This window comes from Cupressus sempervirens, chromosome 7 (genome assembly GCF_028749045.1).
Source record: "Cupressus sempervirens isolate cs-2001-9-10 chromosome 7, ASM2874904v1, whole genome shotgun sequence".
In the NCBI taxonomy this organism is placed as follows: Eukaryota; Viridiplantae; Streptophyta; class Pinopsida; order Cupressales; family Cupressaceae; genus Cupressus; species Cupressus sempervirens.
Window position 1 is genome coordinate 146,157,395 of NC_143124.1, and position 21,154 is coordinate 146,178,548.

Sequence of the window (21,154 nt, forward strand, 5' to 3'; positions counted from 1 at the left end):
ACTAACTCCACATACCTGTCATGATAAGGTAATGAAGTCACAATACTATCTTCACTCACCTTCAGCTGGCGGGATAAATCATGTGAAGTACTACCTGCCTCAACCTCATGTGATGAAGCATCTAACTGCGCCTGGTACTCTTTCTCAGCAAATTCATGAATGCTCAATGTCTGCTCATCTCTACTAGGTATCTCACCATCCTGCACAACAACATCCTCATAATCATCATCTGAACCCACTACACTGTAGTCACTGCCTGTTGTAACTATACCATCCTGAATACCTGTGGCATCACCCTTTGACAACCTGTAAACAATTGTCTCAATTTGAGTATCAAGTTGACTGTTACTATCAATCTGTGTAATATCCTTTCCCACCACCTCCTGTGGCAAAGTAGAATCTGAGACCACTACCTGGCTATCAGCTAGTTTCTCAAACTCCTCATGCAAGTTCTTGGGAATTGTGTCATCTGTCCTGTGAGAAAATCTGCCAAATAGAAATCCAGTCAACTTATCCACCTTAGCTGGGTCAGATAACATGTCATTTATACGGTGGTGCTCAACCAACTGTTTAGACATGTCATGGCTTATTTTCATAAGTTTATCTCGAATGTCTAAATAACCATCCTTTCTACTATTTTGACTCTGGCTATCAATTGTCCAAGATCGTTCCCTCTGAGACTCTGTACTATACCTGTCCATTCTGGATAAAGTAGAGTGTAACCCCAATAGGATATAACTTCTTCAAGCACCAAGAACTAACATGCAAATGATTAGAAGTAGCATGCAACCATAGATTTGGACATGCAACTGATTAGAAGCAACATGCAACCACCAAATTATGACATGCAAGATCTGGGTAGTTGTCAAAACTGACATGCAAACTTCTACAACCGCCAAATTCACCAAGAACTAATAGGCAAATGATTAGAAGTAGCATGAAACCATAGATTTGGACATGCAACTGATTAGAAGCAACATGCAACCACCAAATTATGACATGCAAGATCTGGGTAGTTGTCAAAACTGACATGGAAGATCTGGGTACTTGTCAAAACTGAAATGCAAACTTCTACAACCACCAAATTCACCAAGAACTAACATGAAAATGATTAGAAGTAGCATGCAACCATAAATTTTTACATGCAGCTGATTAGAAGCAACATGCAATCATAAATTATGACATGCAAGATTTGGGTAGTTCTCAAAACTGAAATGCAATATCTGGGTAGTTGTCAAAACTGACCTGCAACTTCTACAAACCCTCAGGCTGGCAAGATCATGGCTCTGATACCACTGAAATGTCCCTTTTCTGATTTTTCATGATATTTCCAACCTCTAATCAGATCTTTAAAATCAAACAACTGCTATCACAAAGATCCACCAAATTCCTTAAGAAACCCCAAATCGGGTATGTTGAAAATAGTGCTAAAAGCTTCACAACTTCACAAATTATTAATGAATCTGAAAATGGAAATTTTTACAGAACTTTCAGCAGCATAACAGCCTACAAATTGATATTTCCAGATCCGTATAGCCTTTACACAACAGCTCGAAAATGTAGGACCAAAACTATGCTCATCGGGCTCCCGAAATAGCACAAAATATGCTCGGAAACACCACAAGAACACTAATAATCTATCTCAGAAGTTTAATCACGTCCCAATATATATATTCAGCTCTATTTTAACAGCTTAAAGTATAAAATACAGCAGCAACCAAAACTGATATGAAATACTCAACCGGAAACACCAAACTCTTACAAAAAATACACCCGGAAACTCACAAATCTGCACTGTTCAGCACAAAGGCAAACTCTGTATGAGCATGCACATGGAATGGCTTCAAACTCCCGTCCTTAGCCTTCCTGGAAACCTGCAAACTCCCGTTCTTGGGTCTCCCTGGAAACCTGCAAACTCCCGTTCTTGGGTCTCCTTCTCCACAGGTTTGGCAGCCTCTGAAGAATAACAAAGAATGAGTGAAAATCAAGTCTGGAATCCCCCCCCAAAATGCCTCCAAACCTCTTTAAAAAGGGCATAACTGTAACTCACGTCCAAGAGAGGTTAATGAAACATATTTTAATAATAATTATCATTTATTAGTCCAACGGTTTCCAAAGATTAACTCCCTTTTTCCGAAACTTCACTTTCTTGGGCCTGCCTGTCTTAGCAAAGATTATTATTTTTTAATTATTTGAAAAGGGGACATGACATATCCAAAAGATACTTGATAGACACACTAAAGTATTTAGCGATATTCCTCATGGGGTCCCTCCTGATAGAGGGATGGAACATGTTATTGAGCTCGAGGAGGGAGCCAAACTAGTTATGATTACTCCCTATCGTCATCCTAAGAAACACAAGGATGAGATAGAGAAGGCGATTAAGGATTTGTTGGAGATGGGGCATATCAGGCCTAGTAAGAGCCCCTTTGCTTCAACAGTAGTATTGGTAAAGAAGAAGGATGGGACGATGCGCATGTGCATCGATTACAGGGCACTGGATAAGAAAACAATTGAAAACAGGTATCCCACTCCTAGGATTGATGAGCTGATTGATGAGTTGCATGGGGCATGCTTCTTCATCAAAATTGATTTGCGATCCGGATACCATCAGATCAGGATGAGAGCAAAGGACATTGAGAAAACAGCCTTTCGATGTCACTATGGCTACCTTGAGTTCATGGTTATGCCATTTGGTCTAACCAATGCACCCGCTACATTTCAGAGTTGTATGAACCAGGTATTCAGGAAGCAACAGAGGAGATTTGTCTTGATCTTCTTTGATGACATCTTGGTCTTCAGTAAGACCTAGGAGGAGCACTTACATCATCTGGAGGAGGTGTTATCTATTCTGGAGAGAGAGTCATTGTATGCCAAGGAATCTAAATGTGAGTATGGCATGACTGAGCTCCTTTACCTTGGGCATATCATTAGTGCAGATGGCGTTCGGGTTGATCCCGAAAAGATTAGAGCTATTGTAGAGTGGCCTACTCCCACAAACCTTACACAGCTTAAGGGATTCTTTGGTTTATGTGGTTTTTATAGGAGGTTTGTTAAGGGATTCTCACAGATTGCTACACCCTTGACAGATCTTACCAGGAAAGGAGCCTTCGTGTGGACAGGGGCAGCACAGAGGTGTTTTGAGCATTTCAAGCAGGTAATGTCTTCATGTCCAGTTCTAGCTCTACCGGATTTCACGAAGCCTTTTGAGCTTCATTGTGATGCATCAAGTGATGGGATTGGAGCAGTATTGATGTAGGAGAAGCATCCCATTGCATTCGAGAGTAGGAAGCTCCAGGGAGTTGAGAAGAGTTATTCTATCTATGACCGGAAGATGTTGGCCATAATGCATGCATTGGCCAAATTTCGATCATATTTGGTAGGTAGACGTTTTGTGATCAAGACTGATCACAACAGTATTAAATACTTCATGAGCCAACGTGATCTTAATGACCGGCAACAAAAATGGGTGACTAAATTGCAGGCTTATGACTTTGACGTAGAGTTTGTCAAAGGTAAGAAAAATGTGGTGGCTGATGCCTTATCTCGGAGACCTCCCTTATGTGCTATGACAGAGATTTCAGGAGATTGGAGATATCAGATTATAGCAGAGTATATCAGAGATGCTTGGGCTTCTGGATTGATTTCAAGTACCATACAGGATGATTGCTATGAGGTGATAGATGGATTGATCAAAGTTCAGCACAGGATTTATTTGATTCTGTCATCACATTTGAGAGAGGCGATACTGAAGGCATTTCATGATGCACCCACAGCTGGACATCCGAGGGTCTTCAAGACCTACAGGCAGATCCGAGAGCGGTTTTCATGGAAAGGGCTCAAGGATGATGTTCAGAGGTATGTCAGGGAGTGTGTGATTTGTCAATAGAATAAGGGAGAGCACACATTTCTTGCAGGTTTATTACAGCCCTTGCCAATTCCTGATAGGAAATGGGAAAGTATTTTGATGGACTTCATCACTGGTTTACCACGAGTGCAGGGAAGGGATTGCATCTATGTGGTGGTGGACCACTTGACGAAGTTTGCTCACTTCTTTGCTATTCCATTCACTTACAAAGCAGCACAGGTGGTAGATCTTTTCTTTAGAGAGATATTCAGGTTACATGGGCTGCCCAGATTCATTGTCAGCGACCGGGATAGTAAGTTTATGAGTGTTTTTTGGCAAGAGTTGTTTAGGTTGTGTGGTACAGATCTTACATCTAGCACTAGTTATCATCCGCAAACAGATGGGCAAACAGAGATTGTGAATAAATGGGTGGAAGGATATTTGAGGAACTATGTAACTGCACAACAAAAGGCTTGGATCAGATGGTTGCATATGGGAGAGTATTGTTATAACACCACTCATCATATGTCCATCAAGATGACTCCTTTCATGGCACTCTATGGTTATGAAGCACCTAGCTTCATGGATTTAGTTTTGGGGGACAGTAGAGTGCCCAAAGCCAAAAACTTATTGCAGGATAGTCAGGACATCCTGAAAGTGCTCAAAGAGAATATACAACAAGCCCAGAATCAACAGAAATTGTATGATGATCAGCATCGAATAGAGCGTAGCTTCGAGGTAGGGGATATGGTTTACTTGAGGTTACAACAATATAGACAGTCATCGCTCAAGAAGAGCGGAGCTGAAAAGTTGAAACCTAGATTTTATGGTCCCTACAGGGTGATTCACAAAGTGGGCAAAGTCGCCTATGAGCTTGAGCTTCCAGAGGGCAATCGAGTGCACAATGTGTTTCATGTGTCTAGGCTTAAGAAAGCCATTGGTCAGAGTGTAGTGCCTTCTGCAGATTTACCCCCTTTGGATGAGGAGGGGAAGCTTGTGTTAGTACCCGAGGCTTATCTTGGACCCCAGAGAGAGGAAGCTTAGAAACAGGATAGTGAAGGAGTATTTGGTCAAATGGAAAGACCTACCAGAGGAAGATTCTACATGGGAGAGTGAGCAAGTTATTCAGCATGCTAGACTGAGATTGCTTGAGGACAAGCAATTTCAAGGGGGGCGGATTGTAATGTCCCCATTTTAGTAGTTGACCAAGTGTGTGTGCGTTAGCCTTGTTCTACATGGTCCCTAACAAAGGATTTAATGGGATCTTGGAGTGTTTTGGCCTAGTCATTTCCAGTTTGGGCCAAAACGAAGTTGATTTACTCAGTTTCAGGCATACTTACTATTTTTAGTAAGTCGACAGGACACAGTGCAGGTCAATTTTGGTGATTGGATTTGATACTCCTCGGTGAGAGCTTTTCGATGAGCTATCACTCGCATTATTCGGAGTCCGATTGCTAATACATTTTAATGCCTAAAGTTCTATTAAAGTAACGTCTAATTTAATTGTAAAATATTAAAGTGTTACTTTAATATTTATTTTATGGGGATGTGTACCCAAGGGAGACATAAGGGGTATTTTAATATATGTTTTATATATTACACATCTTTTATCCCACATTGCCCATATGAGTTGAGCGGACCCTTGGAAATAGAATAATAAAGTGTTACTTTAATATTTATTTTATGGGGATGTGTACCCAAGGGAGACATAAAGGGTATTTTAATATATGTTTTATATATTACACATTTTTTTATCCCACATTGCCCATATGAGTTGAGCGGACCCTCGGAAATAGAATAAAAGCAAGCATTTGTGGCTTCATTAGACAGGTTGAATATGAGAAGAAATTGGTGTGTGAGTTGCAGCTCCGTTCTTGGCATTTGAGGTCGTTTATCCTCTCTTGTAACATTCTAGACGTCATTCCCTTAGGGTTTGGCCTTTGGAATTCTTTGTTATCGGCTTCATTATCAGGCAGTTTAGTTGCATTTCCAGCTACAGGCAGATTTGGTATTTTGCTCATATTTTCTTCACTACTTGTCCGACGCTTATGCTGCTTTGAGGGAATGATATTACGAAGGTAGTGGACTGATTGAAGGACAAAGTACTGTAGCAACACTATTCATGCGGCACTCTTCACGCAACACTATTCACGCGACACTATTCACGCGGCACTATAGCAGCAAGTTCGAAAGCATGGGCTGGAGTATTATGTCAATAATGCTGAAGTAATTAGTGAGTTGATAAATCTGCCATGTACTTGGTTTTATGAATTCTGAAAATAACATTTTATTGGCAGCAGTTCATTTCCACTTTGCATATTATTGTAGTTTCTTTCTTATTTATGTTGTATGATACCAATTCTATGCACAAAACACAACAAACAAATAAACGTTTGATTTCCGGAGTTATAAGGGGTTTAAAACATTAAACAGAGAAATAAGAGGTTGAATGCAAATTGTTTGACATAATTCCTTTCAGCAATTTGGTTTAGTTTTTTGGGACATTCAGGGGTGCCCATTACAAAGTTATATTTTGGCAACAAAAGGGAATTTGAAGGTTATAAATACAAGCCCATTTGTTGAAAACAGCATGCTTGAATATATATTTGCTTTTGTTTCCTTCGTGGCTTTTCTTGAGTTCTGAATTGTGTGTCTTTGCTGAAATATGCTTACTGTATGGGTAAATAGGTCAATGCATATAGACAATAAACAACATGATGTAACAGCATGCAGATCATAAACAAGAATAGTAGTACTCCTTTTATTATTCGCATATGCCAAGACATTACATTTTGCTTATCATAATAATTACAATGATCCTGGAGGGTGTATAAATACTTCCTAAGAACCTTCTTGAAGGGCCATCGGCTACATAACAAGAACCTTCTTAAAGGGGGTTGAATTATAAAACATTTGTATTCTTTAATTTATAAATAAAATATTTTTTATTGTCAGGCTATTGACTGTTATGGGCTTCACCATTTATGTTCATTATCTAAGAGGTGACGATCTATGAGATAATGAACACTTGTATAAAAGACATTATGAGAGATGATGATCTCTTAGATAAGGTGCTGATTAGTAGAGAACTACTGTCAAATCTAGATGAGTTTTAGATCATATTGTGATGTAGACATTTCTACGTCTATGAGTCACAATTTGGATAAATGAAGAATTTAATCATTCTCCAGATTTTATCTTGTATTCTGGTAGATTTTAAACTTAGGATCATGTTGTGATATAGAACTATTAGTACCTATGAGTCACAACTTGGATAAATGAAGAATTTAATCATTCTTTGGATTTTATCCTGTATGTTGTATGCTTTGAAATACTGTTATCACTAATATCAGTGATAAGTCACATCACAGGTATAGTAATATGACATAGTATCATGTGTTCGATGATACCACATGCTTAGAAGATTCAGATAGATATAGAGTATCAATCTATGCTTATTTATCATAATTGATGATGCTAGATATATTATCTCTTAGTATGATTATCAAATTAAGAGGGAGTGTTAAATCTGTAACTTCGATTACCATGCTGATCTGATTGTACAAATCACACATATCTTATCATGCATGGAATGCTTATGAAGGCCTATATATAATTGTTCCTTGTATAGGCCTGATTGGCGTCTTCCTTGGAATAATTGTATTTGAGTATTAACTTATCTTAGTTAAGTTTGATTACAAACCTATTCCTCCTGTGGCACTGATTATGAGAATACAAATATGGGCCAACCTAGATAGGGTCACGTCCCTTCAAGGGACATGCCCTTTGGTTTCCGTATTTATATAGGGTGTGGTTGTAGATAAAGGACACAAAAATAACATAGTCTGCTCCTTTAACAATAATGCCTAGATGAATTTCCAGACTAATATTTATATTATTGGTATCACTTCATTCAAATCTGGTTATAGAAGATCATCAACAATAAGCATCAAAGAAGGTATTATCTCAATCTGATTCCTAGCGGAATTTGCAGAAACTTTACATTGGGTACCAATTGAAGAGCACGCAATATACTAAGGATGGAGAGGTGAAATACTATATTCCAATTTCAACCCAATTAAACAATAATTATCTAATTTGAACCCAATGTAGACTTATCTGATCTGAGCGGTCACTCACACATCGTTTGTGATGCAAGATCGCTATCTAACTTACCTCAAATACTTCTGGATCACACACTCGGAATAGATGCAAGATGTAGTACAAAAATACTTCAATTAATTCCACCATCATAGCTAGTCACTTGTACTTCTGGAACTCAAATGTTCAGGGATAAATATGATAGATTACTCCTTTGGCATCAATAACAGCATATGTTCAACAACATCCCTATGGAAGACTTACTAGCCTATTTAATTTTCATAGGCTATAGTAGGGATTAAAGGAATTTATTAATTCAATCAATATTACTCTTCAAAACTAAAGCATAAGGGTAGTATTTTTATTAATTAATCAAGTCATTAAATGATTTTAATCGTAATTTAAGTGATATTTTGATTAAGTTACTCTATTAAGTCCTTCAACTCAAATTTAAATTACATAGAGAAGAAAATACCTAAAAGGTGTCTAGAAGCTTCTCTAGTAGTTGTAACAGAAAAACTTGGGCCCCATTTGTATCATGCGTGGTATATTTCTCATATTGATTTAGGTAGATTCTTGAAGCTTGGACCCTAGGACGAAAACCCTAATGGTTTACTGGTTTTGGTAGAAAGATTATCTGCCCTAGCCAACAGTCACTCAAGTATTTTGTCGTGCTTTCACAGTTGCATTGGCAAATTTGTTAATATACCTCACTTGGTGTGTATAAGGTGTCAATTTGAATTTTTTTAAGATAACCTTGTTGTAGCAGTTGATGGCAACTCCTAACACCCTTTTGAAGATTTAACAGATAATCTTGTTGACAGAGAAGGGGCTTTGAGTAGATTTATTGAAGTGCTGTATATTATTTGGTTCTGTATAAGCTCTCGCTGTAATTGATGGGTGCTATCCTTAAAGTTTGTTGTAGTAAATTTCTGCTGTTGCTGATTGAATGAGTCTGGATAATTGAGTCACTTCAGCATCTACTTCTGAACACTTGAAACAAAGGTACTTTGATCTTCTGATTGGAATCTAGTTGAGTTTTAGCTTTCTAAAGGTTGCAATCTATGATTTTATTCATGCTTCTTATATTCTGAATGATTCGATAAATAAATATAAAGTTCTATCTCAACAAATGCATTATACACATTCAATTTGTCGAGTGTAAAAAAACCCTTACATTGGCAAGCAAATCAAGAAAAGAGGGGTTCACCATTATAACAGCCTTGTGTGTCTTTCCTAATACAATATGAGTGTCCAAGGTGGACATGTGACAGACATCATGAAGTTTAGCATTCTCAAATAGTTATAGTAGGGTTTCCCAACCATATTTATGCCTTCAAAGGACCTTGAATCTGATTTGGTTGATTGGTCATCCCTTCATGGTGAATTTAAATAATAAACATCAAAATTAGACAGAATAGCCCCTTGAAAATCTACATGAATTAATTTTGGACTCATAGCCTATTCTTCTTTGTTGGTTATGTAATTCTGTGTCAGATATAAAACAACAATTTACCAGATCTTGCATTTGTTTTCAATATGCACGCAACAAGAAAACTTTGGATGCACATGATCTCAATTAGACTATGTAAATGCTTGACATCTTCATACCAGGTTGTTCATTAGAATGAATTGAGAAGATATCAACAGTATGATTCTGGGGTGCAAATGCAAGTGGTGAATCTGAAGAATCTTGTTGACTTCCTCCCTGTAAGCTACTGTATCTAGTCTCAGCTGGCACCCAGTCTTCTGGCCTATCTTGCCTTGGCCTGTAATCAAAAGGAACTAGTTGATGTATCGTTTTTTTTAAAATCAATTGAAGCTTTTGCATTATTTGACTAAGGGAACCTCAACAACACTAAGCTCTTATTCACTCAGTACTGATCAAAATACTTTTTCTTATGGATAATGTGATTAAGTTATAATATTCAAAAGAAACATGGCTGTGATGCAGAAATCAATCAATTCTTGAAAACACTAGGGTAAAAGCTTGTTGTTGAACAGTATAAGCATACAATGGAAGTGAGAAATAACGCCACTCTTTATCTTGTGCATATGCATGCAACAAGAGCAAACCAAACTGCAATACAGTCAATCCTGCTTCCCAAATAGTCACCACATTTGGAGTCCACACCTACAAAATTCCAAAGACCCTTATTTTAGATTGACATCTATCAAACAAGTTAAGAGAAATCAGGAAAACCCTAACCAAGCATTTACATATCCTATGGTAGTCATACTTTCATCCTTCAAGAAACGATCTCAATTTTCAACAGATATGTGTGTGTATGAAATAAGGTTTTATATGCAGAAACATATTGCAAACATTTGAATCATGGATTTACTTGTAGGAAAATATTAGAACCTTAGCAATTAACTTATCAATCTGTTTCAGAAGGTGAGATTATTGTTGATAGATGAGAAAGAAGCTATTATATTTTGTTCACATTTTATCCTTGTATGAATCATTGCTATTTTACAATCAATAAACTAAGTCTAGGATATTAGCAAAATTAGCCACCATATTTTGTAATGTTCCCATTATAAAATAAATAATAAATTAAACTTTATAACAGGTCGATTGATTTAATTTATCTCGGACCCATTTTTATTTTGTTTTCATAATTTGTGTTGCCGTCGGCTATCTTTGTACACCCTCGGAAAGTTTCACGATGGGTATTTAAGCACGGCTTGTAGGTAGTTTGTAGGTATGCTTTTGGATTATATCTCTTTGTACTGCGGATTCTTGTTGGAGTTCAGCATTGTTTGCCATTTCGGAAGTGAAATACCTTCCCTATTTGGCTGGTGTGGTTTCGGTGGGACTCAGCCCTCACCCTATTCCATTGGTGTATGTGTTATTTTGATTAGATCTAGCATATTGGAACATTATTCTTTATTTGCATTCAAGTCTCTGTTTGTGTGAATTTCCATCTACAAATTCTCTGTGTTTTTTATGTGCAAGTTTGCGTTTTAGTTCCAGTTGTTTACCCTCTTCGTACGGCCTTCTTATCATCACTGTACGACCTGTCAAGACACCATACGACCTTCTTCCAGCCACCATATGGCTTCCATTTAGCATATGATTTACTCCCCGTACGGCCTCTCCATCTTTTCCTTCCCACATACCATCCTCTCTCTCCCGTACGTACACTACTCCGTACGGCTTGAAATTGCATTGTCCTTCTCTCGTACGACCTTCAGTAACCATACAGCCTTTTGTATAGTCCATACGACTTCTTAATCCACCATATAGCATCATCCAAAATCCGTACGGCTAACCTTCCACCCATACGGCCATCCTAGTCAGTTCGTAGGGCATCTAAACTGAGGTATGGATTGCATCTTCTCTGGTCTCAACATAGCCATATGGCCTCCCAAATCCACAACATTCATTGAGGTAAGTCGTCCTCCTAGGTAACAGTTCGGAGGAGAACATCCTGAGGCACTGGAAAGACTTCCTGAGGTATGGAGGAGAACATCCCGAGGCACTGGATAGACATCTTGAAGCACGGAGGAAAACATCCCGAGGCACTGGAAAGACATCTTGAGGCACGAAGGAGAACATCCAGAGGCACAGAGAAGAGCATCCCGAGGCACTGGAAAGACTACTTGAGGCACGAAGGAGAACTACTTGAGGCACTGGAAAGACTACTCGAGGCACGGAGGAAAACATCCTGAGGCAGGAAAGACTACTCGAGGCACGGAGGAAGAACTACTTGAAGCATTTTGCTACTAGGAGCATACGACAAGACTGCCTAAGTAATTGTCTACGGATTGTGATCACCTACGGGCCAAGTTCACCTTAGGAACATTACATATTTTTGGTTATATTATGTTTTCTCCTTTTAAATGCTCTCCTTTTAACTTCTCCACAAAATGCAAACAAATGATATACAAGAATAAATGAATTTGCACTTCAACAATTAGTTTCGTGAAGACCCTTTTCACATAAATGCCCTTTATTTTACACTTACGCACATATTTGAATAATATAATTTATTAACTCCCTTTAGCTCCAAAAATGACCTAATTCTAACACACAAGGTCATTGTTTCTTGTGAACAACAATTAAAACTTTTTAATCTAGTTCCAACGAGCTATGACACTAAGGTGACCAATATACAATACCAGCAAAAATAGCAACCTTAGCGTATTTAAATAAATAACAATCATAATTCGCTTATCTTGCAAAAATAACTGAAAAAACATCAGAATTGAAATCTAACAATGCATGAGTGATCCTCATGAAAATGATGATGAATGAACTTAATGGGGTGACTCACTAAAAATAGATGCTCCCTCCAAGATACTTGGAGCCCAAACAAAAGTCAAAAATAAAAACTAAGAACATCATTCAACTCCTCTAGCTTATCTAACCTCGTCAAAACCATCCATTCACTTACTACAAATAATAAGTCCCACCCAATGGAGCCATAACCCTCAATAGGGTCCTCTAATTACCAGTATTAGCCTACAAGGACCCAATAATAGGTTAAATCCATCCACTACTATGGTCATGCTAAAAGGGGACATTACAGTCCTCTCTCCCAAAGATTGTTTGTCCTCTCTTATAAGATGTTTCTTCAATCTTCTATTATTCAAGCAATCCATTGCACTTACTACAGTCCTCTCTCCCCAAGATTGTTTGTCCTCAGATAATCCAGGAATCAAAGAAACCCAATGATCCACTCAAATCCCAATGGTAAATATATATAATATCCATGACATCACTTGTAAACTCCTGTGATGATAACTCTATCCACAAAGCTATCGTGAACATACTGTCACCATACCAACAATGGCACCTCACCCAATGTACAGTGTCAATCCTATCTCCACCTAGATCCCAATGGATACGAAAATCACATCCATCAATAACAAGGAAAAATGGATATCTGGTATCATCTGCTAGATCCAAACTCCCTACGCACCCTACCAATCTGCCCTATCTATACAACAAGATCTAGTACACCCAAAAACATTTGTACCATAACCGAGATATCCATCCTTTGCAAAAATATTATGGACATGTTGAAATCTAACAAAACATGAGTGATCCTAATGAAAAAAGATGATGAATGAACCTAACAAGGTGACTTACTAAAAATAGACACTCCCTCCAAGATGATGCAAAACCATTATGGATATGTTGACTCTGCAAGTAGCCTCCTACTAACTTGCAACAACTAACCCCATCAATTGCAAATGGTGCAAACCCATACCATAAAAGATGGTATGAACCAAGAGCCAATCCACACTTGCACAAAACCAATTCCTCTATTTGTGGGTCAAAAGAGAAATGATGAGCACTCCTCACTGTGTAGTTGCGACAAAATGCTCTAATCTCTGTTAGAGGCTCATCACTAATAATTCAAGAACCAAGAGAGGCTCCAATCTCTATCTCTGAATAACTGGTTGGATAGGATCCCAGGTAAGCCTCTCAACAAACCCAACCACAAAATCCTTGTGGGGAAGCATTGTAACCAAAGTCTCTACAATATTTCCCAACAAATGTCCAATATCACAAGAAGCCCATATAAGAGTACCCTTAGAAGCTCTGAATGGTCATTCCTACGATTCCAGACTCTCAAGCAAACACTCCATAAATGACCATACAGTAGAAATTATATGAAGAAGCATCAACCTACCCCCCTGCAACCCACAGTTTGTTCCTCTAAAACTCTAGCACTACTGTCTATCACTGTCCATTGTATGAGATGGAGTAATGGATTTTCTTATGGCAGAAATAAACAAACCCCCATGAGAGCTAGTCTCCAAATCAAATGATACCCTACCCAAGTCCTATGAAGAAGAGGGATTATTGTCAAGAACAAGCACTCATCTCTCTAAAGAATCCAATATTGTCACATCAAGACTCTCAATAACCTATTCCACATCATTTGTCAGTGTGCTAGCTACTAGGGGACATGGTACAACAAGAAGCTCTCTGTAGTCCTCCACTAATGCATAAATCTCATCTGTAGCTATAGCAATCATATCAAGGATGGTGTAATTGCATCCTCATCATATCCATCATTCCTGTCCTTAAAAGTCAACTCATCACCAACCACCACCATATACAGCTAAACTGGATCTGGTTGGTGTAGACCATACATGCTCCAACTCCATGGTTGTCTCTCTCAACTATAGCTGCGACTCTTGGAGAGACAGCTGGGTGCTCTCCAACACCCTAGTATTCACATTAAGCTCATGGGTGAGCTCAACCACCTCCTTCGCTCTCCCTAACAATGCCCCATAACAAGTGATACCCCACTCAAGAAGATAATCCCTATCATCTACCATTTGTAAATAACTATGCTTCAAGATCCCAACAACCTCCTGAAGTGAATAAATCCTTGCTAGGGAAAGGAAACTACCACCGTGCTCATCTGACATAGGAGCAACCCAACACAATATAGCTAAAGTCTATTCGATAGCATTATAATGCTCAAGAGCTGAAAATAATATCACTTGCTCACCTTCTATTGTTTAGTCACATGATGTCTCTACATACCTTGGCTCCTATGTAAGCTCTCTCACTCAATAGTTATACTATGATAAGAAACTATATCCTCACTGCTCACCACATGATTACTAACATCATGTGCCCTAACAAACTCGCACATGTCCATCAACAAGGTACTGCTAGTGGGTACCTTTGCAAAAGCCGCTACTATGTCCAGCACCTAGCAAATCTCTACTTTCTCCTCAAGTGCAAGTTCTTGTAAAACATGATTTTGGGACCTATCATCATCTCATGACAATTCAGAGTCATCACTCAATGTTTGACATGATAATTATGACTCGTAGAATGAAACATCCCCATACAAATCATCAAAGGTGCCCATAACACTAGTGTCCACATCATCTAATTGAGACTCCTCTGCTATCTCTAGATGTTTCATACATGACTAAATGTCAACATGTAGATCACCATCACTATGGTATGAATTTACATCGTGTAACTCCTCAACGCTCAAATCGTGAGTGGTATTACCAAGTGACTACATGCCCTCATCTTCTACACACGAGGAGACTATTGTCCCTTGCACTGACCCAAGACTCTGATTGTTGCCATAAAAACAAAACTATCAGTGCTCATATCCTCCTCACAATCTTCAAAAACAACACTCTCATCAAGAAAGTCTAGATTAGCAATGGTATCAATAAAATCTTCTACACTCGCACTATCTACATCATCAACATACTCACATAAGGAATTGTTATCCTAAGAATCAGACCTTGTATTACCCATATCCCCATTACTACCAACTAATGTAACACTGTCATCAAAGGTAGTTAGCGTATCCTTAACATTTTCCTAATCACCAACTCTGGAATCCTCAAACTATTGGAACTCAATGCTACTGTCCGCTAATGAAATGAACACACCCACACGTCCCTTTGTAAAATCTCCAACATCATAATTGTAGATAGGACAAGTGGCTGCCCCACTAAGCACATGATCACCTTTGCCTTGATCACTGGCTATTGAAAACTCATTTTGAAGACTCCTAGATCTCTCCTTTGTGAAAATCTTTAGTTTCTCTTCCTGCATTCTAATGGAGTCCTAATTTTGGCAAACTAGGATCTCCATGCACTAATGCCAAAAATTACTATTGTTATGGAATTGCCTATTATTAGCCCTATCAATTACAACATAATAGAAGAATATGTACAGGAGTTTTCACACATCCTTAGTAGCATTACTGCATACCTGCAAGTCTAAATAGAAAATCAAAGGCATCACATGTATGATAGAATTCCACAAGAAGTTATGATTTCATAAAGAGTGATTATATAAGACATACTGGCTGAAGATGGAGTCAAATTTTCATATTGCTGAAAAGGCAAAGCAAATTGCTTGTGAGAGAAAAACCTCTGAACACTTGTCCATTAAATATTTCTGGAATAAGGTATTACTGTTTTGCAAACTGTTTCACATAACAGGTCACTACTTATGGCAGAGCATATGCTTATAACAGGTCAAAGGAAGAAGCTTGTTTGAAAGTTCTATTCACAGATAATGAGTGAAAGATCATTTCGTACATATCAGATGTTGAACAGTTAGAAGAATAATGGCAGAACATGATGAATATTTGTAACAGATGATAAAAACAAATTGATATTATTACAAGTCTTCCTTCTTCTGTAATATTTCCAGCTTACATAGACAGCATCTGAACATCTGCTAACATTTCCAAGTCCAAGAAGTAACTGTGAAATATGAAACATTTGGCATTCTAACTACAGTGATAGCGAAAAGAGAGACAGTAATTCATATAAGAATAAAAGACCCGGTGTTTAAAAGAAATCCATGCTCTCGAGTATAAAGGAAGTGAATATAAGATACAAGATAGACATCACAACCGGAATGTAGTATATTTGGTGAGGGCTCAATAAGGTGAATGGAGTGATGAATCAATGATAAAAAAGGAATTATCGCAAATCATCTTCAACCATATTCAGCACCAAAATAAAGTATGTCGTGTTTGAACAAAATGGGGCATTAATAATATCCAGATGTGTATTTGGTCTGTAAATAGCATTGAAGGGACAAAAGTATGGATGCAATACATACGGCAACGCTGTCGCATTTGTTTTCTTTCTTAAAAAAACCAAATAGTACTGCACAAAATTCTACAAGTTTCAATGTATGAATGGTACGTTGAAAGAAACAAGCAATGAGGAGACCACATCTGAAGGCTTCACAGAAAATGATAGATGGTATCGAACATGTCTGGCTGGACCGCGCCTGTAGAAGAAGAAAAATGGTTGGAAGATTATAGCAGGGATAAAAACATCTTCAGAGGCAATCAACATGCTATTGATACCAAAAGAATAAAATTTTGAAGATGCACGGATGGTATCGTGGCTCTTGGTAGACTCATCCAAGCAATTTGAGAGTGGGCATCAAGTATTTACGAAAGTTGGCATTTTTTATCTCTCTACATGGAAGACATGGTAAAAGACGATATATTATTATTCGTTATGTGTCACGAGATAGACACCCTTTTTACAAATTGCAAGATCTTGTTCGGATAGTGGCATAGAATGATTGTTTCCAGCAATAGAAGTATTTGGAGGAGTCATTGACGTCATAAATGAGTTGGCAATTAGATTAAAACCTTTGACAGACTCCAAATTTCAATTTATAGCTGCGAGCTTGAAGAAATTAATCGAGCCATGGTTAAAATGCATAATATCAAAACAACAATTATAATAGAATGATGCGATAAAGATTAGGAGTTGGGCAACATAATAAGAAAAAATTAGTTATCGAGGGACATGTCTTTTATTACTATAAATTTGAAGAGATGTGCTTTTCGGTTTAAAAAGGTCTCAACACCTAGGTATAAATTAGTGTTCTGAGACTCTGCGAGTCCAAGGCAGAGGCAACCTTTCCAAGGCAAATGGTCTCTGGACTCACACTCAGCCGAGTCCTGGTAGAGTCGACATGGACTCGCCAGACTCGCTAAGTCCCAAACCCAGAACTCTCACTAGCGGCTATGTAATGTCCCCAATTTTGGCATGTCTACGTAGTTGATGGAGTTAGCTCATCAAAGTGAACCTCGTGAGCTTGGGGGTCTCAATTGTGGACTTACTATTTTTAGTAAGTCTATTTTCAGCAATTAATATTTTTGGTAGTGCAGTGGGTGGCTTCAGCAGTTGGTCGTCACCTATAATTAATAAAGTAATAAATTGCGCGAGCTCTTATTTATTTATTAAATTTTAAAGTTGTATTATTATAATAATGTTTATATTATTATAATAATGACTTCAAAAGACATTTCTAAAAAGCAAGTTGGAAAGTTTCTAGTGTTGAGTTCTTTTGGGAAACTTCCACAATTTCTGAAGTGGAGTTTTAAGGAAACTTTGGCCAACAAAAGCTTATAAATGAGAGCTCATTTCATTGGGAAACCATGCTTCATTATATATTTGATTTTGTACCTTTGTGGTTTTTCCTTGAGTTCTGACTTGTGAGCCCTTGCTGAAGTATAAGGGTCTCATCTGAGTTCTTGGCAATTATGCTGAAGTATACAATTGGCCAACATCTCTCCTACTATTTCATACTGTGCCTAAGGAGAATTGACTGCTGGTGTTCATTGACTGAGTTGGTGAAGGAATTGATGTTAATATTGAGACCTGCAGGAGGTCGATCTGGGTTTGATCAGAGGTTTCTGAAGCTAAGTATTGTCCAACCTACTGCTGAGGTATAGTAGTTTGGAAATTGGAGTCTGGTGAATAAATGTGGTGTCTTCCATTACTGTTATTTCTGTTCCTTGGAAGATAATTGTTTTGAGGTTCTGGGATTTAATTCTATCAGTATATTTGGGTTATTTTTACTTGAGGCTGGGAATATTACCTTTTGGAATTTTAATTGCTTTCCCATCTATAAAGTTTGAAGAGTTTGATCCGCATTTGTGTGGATTGCTGCGAGAGTTTTTTTATCCTAGTTAATTCTGTTGCCTGGGAAGGCCATGGGTGTTGAGACCAAGACTACATTGGACATCTTTCCTCTATGATTCTAGGCACCAGAATTTTTGGAATGCAATGGCATAAGGGACCTTAGCTGCTACAAACCTGGGATATTTTAAGAGGGGTTGAATTGTATAGTGGGAGGGCAGATTGCTCTCTAGGACTCTAACACCTGTATTTCTCTCCCATCGGCTGTATATTTTGGATCTGTTGTTTGACATTTTTGGGCAGCTAGTTTATTTTCTAATGAGCAGTAGATATCTGCCATTTTCATCTGTAGTAATGACCTGTTCAAAACAACTTGAATTATCTGATATTCGGCACTGAGGAATTACTGTGAGGAGTGCTCAACTGAAACTGAGTCATCTCCCTAATCTGAATGTGTTTCTACAGGGTCAGGCTGCACATTTACAAGAGGGAATTTGCCCTATCGGGCTGTCTGTAGCAGCACCATCTGGAGGTGTGTCTTGAGCATATTGGAGGCCAACATTGGTATCTATTCTTGGGAGTAGTTAGTGACTTTTTGAGCAGACTGTAAGTGTTTCCAGGGCTTTGGCAGATCAGACAAAGTCTTCCATGTCCAGGTTCTTTAATTCTATTGCAAGTGTTTAGTAATTTCAGATAGCTGGCAATGTAATATGCTTGGGGTAAACTGTAGTAATGATATACTCTAGAATATTGTGAGTTGGTATTTACTTTGAACATTTCCATTTACTCTCCCTCTGTGCATTTGCTGGTGGCTTAATTAGCTGTAAGTAGATTTCCTTGCAAATTTTTCAGTTTGAAAATTTAGATCATCGTATTTTCAATGGTGATTGGATTGCTTCCCAAGTGTTTAATAAAATGCCAAACTTTTGGTTAGTGAAGAAAATGAGTGTTATTTAAGCTATAACCAGGTCGGGGTTATTACAGTGGTATTAGAGAGGTTTCTTGCTAGCCTATAGGAATTGGGCTCAATTCTTATTTTGGTCGGTGCTTACTTCTGAGATTGTCAAATAAATTTGTGATTGGTATAGTGACATGGATGGTACTAGAGATTCATTCCAGGTAGATATTATACCCGTAGAAGGCATACTTCTTTGCTTGGGGATGCAAAATCTAAGGTAATGGGGGTAAGTGTGTGCGATGATATATCTACAACTACTTCTGTGATAAATGAGTCATCTAGTGAAGCACTTAGCAATAGTAACTTAGATGTTCAGGTTTGTGTTGTTGATAGTACGCATGTAATTGATTTTGAGGTTGATGATCACTCACCTAAGTGGAGCTGGGCTCACAAGTCAAAACTCAAGAAAAATCCATAAAGGCACAAAAAGAAAATATATATTCAAGCATTTTTCTCCCAATGAAATGAGCTCTCATTTATAATCTTTAGTTGGCCAAAGTTTCATAAAAAACTCCACTTCAGAAATTGTGGAAGTTTCCCAAAAGAACTCAACACTTGATACTTTCCAACATACTTTTTAGAAATATCTCTGAATGTCATTATTATAATAATATAAATATCACTATAATAATGCACTTAATAATTATTGAATAAATAAGAGCTCATGCAATTATTAACCTTATCTACTGCAAGTCACGACCAATTGCCAAAGCCAAAAATAGCAACTGCCAAAAATAGACTTACTAAAAATAATAAGTTCAACACTGGGACCCCCAAAACACCCTGTCAACTCACGATGGTCGCTATGATGAGCTAACTCCATCAACTGCATAGATTTTTCAAAAAAGGGGACATTACAGTCCTCCCTCCCCAAAATTGCTTGTCCTCAAGCAATCCGGCGTAATACAAAATCCTTCACCAGGATCCCATAAGAAGCAAGTGATGTCCCAGTCCTCACTGAACCAACTGAATGCCAATACCATCATCAACACCAATAAAATGACCTACAACATAGCATCAAATACCTATGATGGTGATGTAAAAGTTGGAACATCACTAACAGCCAAATCTTTAGATCTCAACACACTCTCCTTCATTATGCCCACCAAATCATTTTGTAGGCAATCCAGCTTAGGCTCAGACCATCTCTGTACCCAATGCAAATCCTAAACATGTGAGTCAAATACCAAGCTATAAATACTCATCACTGTATGAACTCTATCCTTAGTATGATCATCCTCATTGACATCCTCATGTTGTGATTCATCCTCAATCATATTAGTGTAAACCCACATACCACAGTTTGCTACTCCCTTCGGCCTGAACACACAAGTATGACCTTTCAAGAAAGCCCCCTTGCACCAATAGCAAAGTTGGCACCTCCTCAAATCCTCTCTAGAAGTGTCATCAGACCTCCCCACTAACTTGCCCTTGTCGTCATCATCAGGCAATAGAGCAGAAGATATTGAAGCAACCTTGCTTCGAAAAGAGGACTCCAAGTCACATCCCTTCCTCACCACTACTTGTAGAGAAGATGGGTCCAATGACTTCACCCATCTACGGAGTGGCTCAATCAATCCCTCCATAAATAACATAACCCATTTCCGCTTCAAAATATCATAAATCATGACTAAAAGCCTCTGGAACTCACAGATGTGACGCTCCAATCCACTAGACTGCTTTAATTGAGCCAACTCACGGAAGTACACCTCCGGATCCTTCCTATCAAATCTCTCAATCAAGTGATCCACAAACTCCTGATAGGAAGTGATCTGATCATGTTGCAAAGAGACTAACCCATAGTACCACCAGTCATGGGCAGCTCCATCTAGATGCAACAC

The 21,154-nt window shown here is 38.2% G+C and overlaps 1 protein-coding gene across 3 annotated transcripts in view; it reads right to left on the reverse strand.

The window, feature by feature from the left end:
* The window catches only part of LOC149545943 (magnesium/proton exchanger-like), a 145,015-nt gene that overhangs the window by 50,960 nt on the left and 72,901 nt on the right, over positions 1-21,154 (reverse strand). For all 3 annotated transcript variants that reach the window (XM_089790889.1, XM_089790891.1, XM_089790888.1), the window contains 2 exons: positions 9,964-10,082; positions 9,560-9,717 (listed from right to left, as the gene is read on the reverse strand). In XM_089790889.1, the coding sequence (XP_089647015.1) occupies positions 9,560-9,717; positions 9,964-10,082 (277 nt within the window). The remainder of the gene's footprint in view (positions 1-9,559; positions 9,718-9,963; positions 10,083-21,154) is intronic.